This window comes from Athene cunicularia (assembly GCF_003259725.1).
Source record: "Athene cunicularia isolate RWA chromosome 1 unlocalized genomic scaffold, athCun1 chr1_part1, whole genome shotgun sequence".
Lineage (NCBI taxonomy): Eukaryota > Metazoa > Chordata > Aves > Strigiformes > Strigidae > Athene > Athene cunicularia.
This window is the reverse complement of record NW_020799091.1, coordinates 26,774,582-26,785,565: the sequence shown is the minus strand read 5'-3', so window position 1 is coordinate 26,785,565 and position 10,984 is coordinate 26,774,582. Positions and strand designations below refer to the sequence as shown.

Here is a 10,984-nt window from a genome sequence, read left to right as displayed (position 1 = left end):
GCAGCCCTTCCCAGCGCATCACCCCGGCGAGTTTTGGTTCCCGGACGCCGCCTTCCCTCGGGGGGAGCCGGATCTCTCCGCCGACCCCTCCCATCCCCGAAGTGGAGGAGCGGAGTTTCGGGGCCGGAGGGACAAGTCCGCCTCTCCGGAGAGCTCTCCGGCTGTGAGCCTTCGGGGAGGCGAAGGTGCTGCCCCGCCGGAGCCGGCGGGTTTGCAGGGTCCTACCCCTGGAAGCCTCCATGTTGTCCCCTATTTCCAGCCGTACCTCCTCCCCCGATTCAGGGAATGATGATCCCCAAGTGCCGTGACCCACTTTGCCTTAGACGTTTGGTGCCACGCCAAGACACAGGCAGATTCTTCTCCAGAAGGTGCCACTGGAGGGATGGAGGCACCCTATGCCCCTCTCCCAAGTTTTTATTCCCAGTGGTTTGGTGTCTTGCAGGTTGAAAGGCATTTCTGTATATAGGTTACGAGTAGATAACTATACTTCTTAAGTAGCAGCACAGGCCTTTTTTTTTTTAACATTGTAGAAGAGACTTCTTAGTGTTTTAAAAGTAAACAAAACTTTTGTGTGGTGCACATGCTTAGTGTCACTTACAGACTCTTTCTATATATTCCCTCCTTGTGCTGAAGTAGTATTAATTTTATTGCCTGTACATGAATTGAGTTCACTGATTGGCATCCAATCATGCTTAGAAAAGAAAGCCCTGTAAATAGCTATCAGAATTAATTTGACAGCAACTCTGAGAAATGATCATAAATTTACAAATGCAGTTGGAGTAATGATCCAGCATGGATTTAACAAGAAATACACCCCCAACCTCTGGGAAGCAGTGTGTAGGTTTCTATGACAGTCAGACACACTTGGTCACTGTGAGCTTAGGAGGCTGCGAGCTGTCTGAGAAGGATGCAGAGGGGATAGGGCTTGAGGTGGGAAGAGGCAAAGAAGAGAAGGGGCTAGGCTGAGTGTAAGCAGGAATGTTAAGAGAGACCTGTGTGTTTTAATCATGTGCTGCTTGTGGTGGCATGGGAGTGAATCCAAAAGATGTGGCAATATCTTCACTTGCTGGGAGCCCACCTGGAGCTGGGGTTCTTGGCACTTCTGGACATCAAGTGATAAAAGTCTCCTTTTGTACAGGGATGCCGATAACTTAAGGGAGTGCTGGAAAAAATGTCACCTCGTAACACTTCTCTCTGGGGGTGTGTTAATGAGGTTTACCTCTGCCACAAGGGTCTGATCTTGAAAAGCCTTGGGCACTGCAAAGCAGCTTTGCGCTGAAGCTGCAAGGCCATGTATAATGTGAAGTACATTCCCCAGGCGCCGCAGGAGGAAGGCCCGACTACCTAAGGATAAATGAGACCTTGCTTTTTTTCTGTATTGGTATGGGAAAGATCAAGACTTACGGTGGAGAAAAGGGAGTAGGCAAGCACAAGGGGAGTCCCTGAAGGTGGCTGCAGAGCGTCTCTGGACGCGCACAGCAGCCTGTGCCGGCGGGGCTGCCTACCGCCACTGCCCCCAGCAGCCGGTATCGCTGACAGTGATTCTGGCGGCTGCTTGCAAAGATGGGACAGAAAAGTGAGATGTCTTAATCAGAAGTCCTGTAGGAAGGAAAAACACTCTGGCACATAAACATTTTTTTCTAACATCAGTATTACTGAACTTGTATTTTTCTCCTTTTTTTGTGTGTTGTTATTTGATTAGGGACCTTTGACTTCATGATGGGAGGAAACATCCCATCGGCTGTTAGGATCCGAGCTTCTCCCAGTGTGAGGATTTGTCAAGGCTGAGAGACTCCAGATTATTCATAAACCTCTTCTAAAATACGCAGCTGCTTTTCTGTCTCCCCATCACGAGAGGTCTTGGAGCAGAGACAAAGATGGCCTCCAGCCTTACCTGTGCCGGCATTGTCTGGGCCTTCCTCTCCTTCCTCTGTGCCGCTGCCTCCTGCGTGGGCTTCTTCATGCCCTACTGGCTCTTGGGGTCTCAGCTGGAGAAGTCAGTTTCCTTTGGCACTTTCCGGAGGTGTTCCTACCCAGTGCGGGATGAAAGTCGCCAGACAACCGTGATGGTGGAGCAGTGTGGCCGCTATGCCTCCTTCCAGGCCATCCCAAGTGCTGAGTGGAGGATCTGCACCGTGGTGACAGGCCTGGGCTGTGGGCTGCTCCTCTTGGTGGCCCTGACGGCGCTCATGGGCTGCTGCGTGTCCGAGCTCATCTCCAGGACCGTGGGCAGGGTGGCAGGAGGCATCCAGTTCCTGGGGGGTAAGTGCTTGTGCGGGGAGGGGATCGGGACTATCGGTTTACATGTGTTGAGACTCTCCTGGTGCTTTGAGATGAGGAGGAGGTGAGTTAAACTTTCTGCTAGCAGGGGAGACCACTTGGTTCCCTCAACGGTTAAGTTGGTTGTCTGAATGCCTCAGTGACTCAAAGATGCAGCTGCCTGTGGTCACTCTCTTGTGCTTAAGTCCCTTTTCGGTCATTGTGCAACCTTTGAGAGTTGCATCACAAGTCAATTTCTGTGGTCCAGCATCTTCGAAGTGGTTTGGTGAGCTGTGGCTTCCAGCAGAGCACAGCTGGGGTGGAGATACCTGGAGAAGCGTGGAGGCTGCAGAGACCTATGGAGCATCACAGTTTTGCAGAAGAGAGACTGTGTTACGTGGGAACAACTTCTCTTCTTTCTCCTTCCTACCCCCATCATTGGCACAGTTCCCTCCACCTCTGCTCCCTGCAGCTGCATGAATCTGGCAACAAGTCTGTGGTCCAGATTTGAAGTGGGTATTGTTTATCCTTGGTGGAGGTGGCCCACCATCTTGCAGGAGGAGCCCCGCCAGGCTGTCTGACCCACGCTGCTTGCTGATGGTGCTACAGGTTTGTTGAGTCCATGGGCTAGACAGCGTGTGGGAGAATTGCCTCCCCTCCTTTTTTTAGCTTGTAATTGTATGGAGTATTTGTAACTGTGGAGTATTTGAAGGGTATGAGACAATAAACAGGAACCTTAAGTGTGTTTTTTATAGGGCAGTTTTCCCAGTAAATCATCACTCTCTTGTCATCACTGACACGTGGCTCAGTGGCATTCACTTTTGCCTGGTGCAAGTGTTCCACTCCGTCAGGGGACGTTTTCCCCAAGCTTTCGGTGCTGGCACAGGTATCAGTGTTTTGGGTGCCCTGTAGCATCTGGTTCCAGCCAGGCACCCACTCATGCCCAGAGCAGCAGGCTGCAGCGGGACCCCCACCTCGTTCCCTTCCAAACAGAAAATTGCCCTTCAAGGGCAGTTCAGATACATCCCAAGTCTGCAGCCCTAAGGGAGCACAAGACAAAAACTCTGCTTCTGTCCAGCTTGGGGTGGACAGCCAAGGCAAGGAAAAGGCCCTGTGCCAAGCCTCCAGCCAGGTGATGCCAGTGTAGCTCCCTCCCAGCCGCAAGGAGCCCTGCCTCCAAACTTTTGAGTAGTTTCTGCGCTTTAGAGCAAGCCAACCCCGTCACTTTGCCTTTCTCTCAGCTTTGCGACTCACAGCTATTCCTGTGTTTAATCTGGCTGACAATTTGAAAGTGCAGCAGCTGCTGGAGAGTTAACTCTGCTGGGAGCTGTGGCTTCTTGAAGCCTGCTCCATCATACAATTCCAGCTGGGCAGCCAGGGGATGGAGAGGATTTTTGTTTCAGTGACATTCTGCAAGCCCCCTTGGTCTGGCTATTTTCACTTAGAGCCATCACAGGTTTGTGCTTTAACCACCCCCCTCCTCCCAACTGCTGGCTTGGCTTGTCTGGTTTTAATTTGTGTTTGGCCCCTTTCTCACGCTGTGCTCCCCCTCCTGCCCATGGAGCAGGGCTGGCCGTGCTGGTGTCTGCTTACAGCCACCCAAGTGACCACGACAGCTCCAGCAGTGGGTGGCCAGCTGGAGGACAGCTGGAGGACGTGGGAGGAACCCTGCTCCCCCATGGCACTTGTGTGGGCTGAAGGTGTGCACCCTTCTCTGAGGTGGGATGTTGGCTCCTGTGCAAGGAGGTGGCTTTAGACCACATCATGGCCACTCCTGGAACTTGTCCCAGCTGACCAGGCAAGCATCCCATCCCTCCTGGAAGGGCGTGCACAGGTAGGACTTGTCCTCGATAGATGACAATTTGAAGAAATGTGGACTTGTGATATGAAATGAAAATTGCCAACAACTTCGCTTACAGTTCAGAAATTAGTTACACAGCATGTCTAATTTTCCCCTCTACTGGCTTTTATGGTTGTCTCTCATTTCACTCAGCACTGCTGGAAGTGTGTTAAGAAATGAACAAAGTAAGAACCTGTCATTTCTTAACCTGCTTAAAACCCAGCTGTGGGGACAGGAGGGAGAGCCAGGTGGTGAAAGCCAATAATTTGCGTGAATTGAAGGGACATATTAGGGTAAAGATCAGATCTTTACATCCTTAATCAGATCCTTAGTTGCTATAAATCAGTATAGCTTCATTGTTTAAATGACATGACTACATTTATTCAGATGTCTAACTTAGGCACTATAATTATTAGGTTGGTTTATGTCAAGATAGCCACGAGCTGTTCACTTTATTTACTAACTGAGAATGCCAGCTCTTTGTTCCCTCTACTGCAGTTGAAGGTGCTTTGAATATGGCTCAGTGGCAGTACAGTGATTGCCATTTTAATTGGCCTCCCCTTGGAGATCTAACCCAATAAAACTCTCAGAAATATTTTGATTTTGATTGGGGAAAAGAAGCCCCTCCTATCTTTATATGAAGAAAGAGCCTGGGGAAGTAAGCAGTCCACTGAGTGTTGTTATTAATTTGTGTTAGGGCAAGGAGATGACTAGACGGTTTCACTTTCTGTTTCTTTTTGTCTGGGTCACCTGCTCCAACACCCTGCTGTGGCTTCTGCTCCAGTGGCAGAGGATGAGTATTGGAATAAACTGTGTTTCTGTTGAAGTGTAGATAGTTTATGGCTTTAGTGGTGTTCCATCAGTCTAGGATCCAAGTAATTTTCTCAACATTATTTAAATGGATTTAAATGGATTCGATGAGGAAGTAAGCCAATTAACATCGGAGTATTAATGGGAGGCCCAGGAGTGGATGAGGTGTACAAGCCCCGAAGCTGTGGTGAGCCAAAGCACAAAGATTGCTAAAACAGTGCAACATGGAAGCATTTTAACTTCTGTGAAGAGGTGGCAGAGAGGTTTGCTTACCAGAGGTGGCAAGCAAATAGCCTGATCCTCTTCTTCTAGCAGCACGAAGGAGGAGTAATTCCAAGTAGGTCAGTGGAATAACACCTGTATAAAAGTAGTGCAGCTTGCACTAGCTAAACAGTGCCAAGGTTTTACAGCGGGGATTTCCCCAAGTTGTATGTGGCAACTGATGTGGGTGAATTATTCATGACTGCTTATACCATAAATCTACTCTTCTCATAAAAATTGCATGGCAGATCCTACAAGAAATTGCAGAACCACATAGAGTCAGAAGGGGTCTTTAGATATTGGCTGATGTTACGATCTTAGTCTATATTTGCTATTTCAGATGGTCCTGGCTACAGAGCATATGTATATTTTAGGATGACTCTGGGATGATACATGTGCGTTTCCGTTCCTAGTAGGAAGACTGCATCATTGACATTTCCTCCCATTTGCATTTATGGGAACCACTTCCTTTCCCATGCATAATCACGTGGCAGCTCTGTAGCCATTACAGCAATTGCTTATGTGAAAAACAATGCTATTTTTAGTTTTTTTAAGGCAATTTGGTAGTGAGTGACAAGAAGTATCCAACACCCCAAGGCCAGCCATTTCTGCAGTGGCTGTCAGTGGTCTGCAGTTCATGGCTGGCAAACTGCCGCTGCAGTGTCTCGGAACATGTTTCATGGACATTTCTGTTGGATTACTTCGAAGAACTGACAACTGAGGTGAAAGTTTCGCTGTGTGTAACCTCTTGAGGGCACAGTTATGTAGATGGATACAGTCTCCACTGATAACAGTAAGTGCAGTGTTTCCAGCTGGTTTCCTTTGAATGTTGAAAGACTGAGGCATATATAATGTAGCTAGAACAGATTGCAAGGATGTAGCTTTGACCATAACTATAGAGAGCATGACAGCAGGAAGTGAAGTTTAACAAATCTATGGTAAATTGGAGTCTCTAATTATTGATCTTCTTTTCATTGTGCTGTGGCAAGTCAATTCCACTTAAATGGGGAGACTAGAAATTTGCACGTAGGTAGCTGAGATATGAAATACTAATTTGGTGAATAGTTTCACTCTCTGAATGCAGAGCAATGATTTTAAGAACATGGCAATAATTTTAAGAGCATAATGAACTTAAAGGTTAGCCAGTTTTATGAGAGGCAGTGGATCAAAAGACACAAGTATTGCAAGGATGGTCAATTTAAAGAGCGTTATGCTGGCAAGGTGAAGCTTTTCATTAAAATGGTCAGCGCACAGGAATTATAGATGAAATGTGCACTAGCTCACAACTCCCTTTGGCTCTGTAGGACAGCTAAGCCAAGCTCAGAGGGGTATGAATCCAAGAGAACAGAGCATGTCCTGCTGACAGACATCTCTCCGAACCTCACACTTTGGCCCTGGTTCTGAGTGGCATGTGAGAAGTGAGCCCTCTCCATGATTACAGGGTGGCCATGTGGTTTGCACTGTCATCTTTAGTACTGACCACTTATTGATTGTACTCAAGTAAAGCCCAAGTTTTGCTACTCCCTTTGGTAAATGAGCAAAGTTTTAAGCAGCACCTTCTTTTCCTCTTCTAATTTCTCTATCTTGTTTCCTTTGTGTCTCATGGGAGTGCTGAAACACCTGAAACTATGGTCCTTGAATTGCTGGTTAGAAAATTTGGAGAGCTCTTCAAGTAAGGGGTGATGAAAGAAGCATTTGGCTATTTGACAAAAAGGGAATACAGATCTTAACAGCTGATTTCATCTCAGGAAAAAAAATATGGCCTTCTGGAAAGCTGTCAGCACCACGTGAAATCACTGCAGAATCCTTCTCCAAGTGTCTTATGCCAATAGTGGCCATAATAGTTTCCACCACCCGTAGGGTGCTCAGAACAAGTGTTTGCTGGGTGCAGATGGCAGGATTGCTCCATCAAGATGAGGAGAACATTGAGTGTGGGGTGATGGCTCTGTGTTGTCTGTGGTGAATCTTAGAGAAAGCTTTTGAGATTCTGAGCTGGAGATTTTAAAGAGACAAATGCAAAGGTGATCTGCAGGTTGTTAGCATATTAATGGCTGAATCTGACTTTGCAGGTGAGACGATTGAGGTCTAAAATGTAGAGGACAGAGAAAGGAAGAGCACGAGATAATAGCACTATGGGACATGTAAAGAAGCTCTCCCTTGAAGGAAGTGCTTGGGGAAACAGTTAAAGAAGTAAGAGTAGGCTCTTGGGAGAGATGGAGCCACTGAACCTAAGTCATGTTTCAAGAAATGTGATGGGCAGTCAATGACAACCTGTGGGTCAAGGAGAATGAAGGCAGTCTTGGTTCTGAGATAGTCTAAGAAAAAGTCATTAGGGGCTTTGGTGAGAGTAATTCCAGTTGAGTATTGGAACTAGAAACTCCTGGGAACGATTTGTGTGGAGCTGGAGGAAAAGAACTGCAGGCAGTGACCAGTAACCACTATTTTGTCTGACAGATGAAGTGAGAATCTTTACTTTGTGGCTGGAAGACTAAAGTCAGGATCATTTTCTGCCTGTAGGGAGAAAATGTAACTTGAGAAGAGCCTTGCTGGGGACAGGGAAGATCTGAGATGGTCAAGAGACTTTCAGGAATGAAACAGTTACCCCAGACTCTTTTTGCAGTGCTCCCAAGCCTATCTCATCCATTTCCCCCATTTACATGTATTCTTCCCAAGTCCTCCTGAAATTTGTACCTGAAAAAATCCCAGGTATAAAACCATGGAAAAAGGGCCTTTTAGTTCTTGCATCCTCTTCAACCTAAAAATATTTTTCAAAAGGATAACTTTTGGGGAGAGGCTGGGGAGGGGCATCTGCTTCCGTCCAACACCAAGCAATTCTTATTCACCTGCAAGTTAGCTACTCAAGGCTGTTTTGCCACATCTTCCTCTCTCTTTTCTCTTGTCAAATGCAAAGCTTCAGTGATTTTGCTATGCTCACATAGACATGTAACAGGACAATCCTCATCCTAGACAAAGACAAGCTGCAGGCTAGGTCGTAATCCAGTGTATACATTGCACATATAAAGATGCTGCAAGAGGGGCATATGAAAGGAACAGATGCTTTACAAGGAGGTAAGAGAAGAAGAGCAAACACAGCACGCTTAAATGTTACTAGTGAGTGGTTGCATGTCATGTCATAGGTTCATAGATTCAGCAATAATAAGGTCAGGAGGGAACACTGACTATTTAGTCCGAGGTCAGCTGTAACTTAGGTCATAGGACAGCCTTCTTTAATTTGGTTTTTGGTTTGAGCAAAAGTATATCTCTGAGACAAAAACCCTTCTAGTCCGAATTTAATTAACTTTTAGAAAAGCAGGATCTTTGTAAGTTGTTCCCGTGGTGAATTACCCTGACTGCTTTTCTTCCAGATCATTAATGCAAATATTAAAAATGTAGCATCAAGAATGTATCATTGCAAAATTACGTTCTCTTGAGGATCATTACATTATTATTTATTATTTTTTATAAGATTCAATTGTTATGTTACTTTTAATCTGTTTAAGCTGTGCTGTGTTGTGGTTTCTTTGCCATCTATGTTGTGGTTTCTTTACCAGAACAACCTGTATAGAAGCTGATTCATAGCTGCTATGTTTCACACCAGTTATCTCTCCAGTTTTCTGTAGGCATCCATCAAAGATTAAGTGCAATGTATAGTTTTGAAGCTTCATCCCTTTTCATCTTGACTTTGACTTGCTGAACTGCATCCTGTGACTGCTAGTGCCTATGTTCAGTACCTGCTTCCCAGCACTACAAGGTACCTTCACATACTTCAGTACAGCACAGAGTCAGATTCTTGGATTTAGGTTTGGAGTCCAGATGAGTAAGGCAGGGAAGTGGTATTGTTTGGGAAGATGTTCAGAACAAGAGAATTTAGGCAGTCATGTTATTTTAACGGATTTTTTAGCATGTTTTATTGAAGATTAGCCTGCTGTATTCAGACAGGAGTTAAATATAAGACAAATTCAGGACTGAAGCCGAGCCAATACAATATATGTCCTTTGTTGCTCTCAGTTTGTAAATGACATCATGACATTCCTACTCTTAATCAGATGTAACCTGTATTGCTTGAATCTTTCCTCTGTGCATGGGCCACCAAATCTGACTGGAGTAGAATTAAAGTTAGCAGGTACTGATCTGAAATAGGTGAAGGTCCAGACTTAGATTCTGTATATTCTTAAGAGAGGATCCCGTTTCCCATGGTTGCCTTCACCTTGCTCACAGAAGTTCCCACCTCAGGCTTGCTGAAGGCTGCTGCCCTGACAGATCTAACAGCACAGCTTTTTTTGTGATTGTTCCCTAAGGAGTCCTGCTGAAGGAAACCTGAGTTAGCAAAGAACTGCTATTTAAGCTAACACCAACCATTTTAACGAGGTGGGTTAGCAAGGAAGAATCAGTAAGAAACATTACTGGTCATAGAGTGCAGAATCGGTAGCTCTGAGGAGACCATCCCTGCCAGCAAGGTTACAAGGAGCACAGACCAAGCAGGGAGTTGTACTGCTGTTGGAATAGTGGAGATGCAACTTGAAAAAGACAAATGATGTGGAGAGTAGCTTTTGTACTTAGCTGTCTTTATTTTTTTCTTTCTTTCCCCAGTCACTTCAGATATCTTGACTCGGTGTTTCAAAATCTTACTAAAAAAGCAGAAGGGCCTTTACAGGCTGTGAGGTTTTGTGTGTCCTTTGAAGTCAGGGAAATGTAGTACAAATGGCATAAGTATTTCTATCCTAGAGATTATCTGATTGTGACATTAGCCATAATGGGTGTGGTTCAAATGCCAAGTTTCTTCTTGAAGAGCTACCCCAGTGCTTGAAGACCTATACCCACCTTGTCTATACTGAATTGTTCTTTGATTTTTTTTTTTTTTTTTTTTTTTTTTTTTTTAATTATATTTAATCCAAATATAAATTTTGGCTAAATACAGGGGGAAAAAAAAAACATGCAGAGTTTCAGCCTGGTGCAAATTCTGCAAGTTACATTTTAGGTGCTTTGGAAGCACATGTAAAATGGAAGTGCTGATGTATTAGAAAAAATAAAAGATGCTGCTAAAATATTGGGAAGAATCTCTACTTCTCTTTGTTTTCCTACTGATGTTGAATATAAAAGTGATGTTTTGAATATTGCTGCAGCTGTGTTGGGTTTAAGCAGAATTTTGCATTAAGAACAGAATTTTTGATCTAAAGAAGTCCTGGAGTGCTGTTTTATTTATCTGTAGAATGAAGTTCAGACTTCTTGCTTTTTCCCCCCCTTTTTGATTAGAAAGGAACAATGATGCTCAGCATTTCTGTGATGCTTTTCATTTCAAAAGGCTTTGCTTGCATAACCTAATGAAACTTCAGAAAATGTGAGGCAGGGGAGCAAATAATCTATTTTGCTGCTGTAGAAAAGTAAATTCAGAGTTACTTCACTTCAGATCCTCTGCATGTGTGTTGATTAGTGCAGAATCTGCATTGGAGTTAGCAATTTTGTTTCTGCATTGAAAGATCTGTCTTTGTTCTGCTTCCTGAGCTCCATGAGATACTTGAATATCACTGGGAACTTCATTTAGGCATCAAAACGTTTCAATATTTTCCAGTGTGAATGAGGTCATATGCCCTACAGACAAGAGAGGATTGTTCCCAGTGGTGTATTTTCCAGGATTTTGTCCAGTCTGGTGTTAAATGTCTATGCAATGTGCATTTTTTTCTCATTTCTCTCAGGAAACTCCACTTACTAGGCATTCCACTTGGAATTTTTTCACAGTATTCAACCTGCATTTTCCTTTTCTCCTCCTCTCCTCTCCTCTCCTCTCCTCTCCTCTCCTCTCCTCTCCTCTCCTCT

At 44.9% G+C, this 10,984-nt stretch overlaps 1 protein-coding gene across 1 annotated transcript in view; it reads left to right on the top strand.

Moving 5' to 3' along the window:
* Positions 1–1,702: 1,702 nt before the first annotated feature.
* Positions 1,703–10,984, top strand: part of LHFPL6 (LHFPL tetraspan subfamily member 6) — a 144,012-nt gene continuing 134,730 nt past the window's right edge. The window contains exon 1 of the mRNA XM_026859571.1: positions 1,703–2,262. Coding sequence (XP_026715372.1) covers positions 1,878–2,262 — 385 coding nt within the window. The 5' untranslated portion in view covers positions 1,703–1,877. The remainder of the gene's footprint in view (positions 2,263–10,984) is intronic.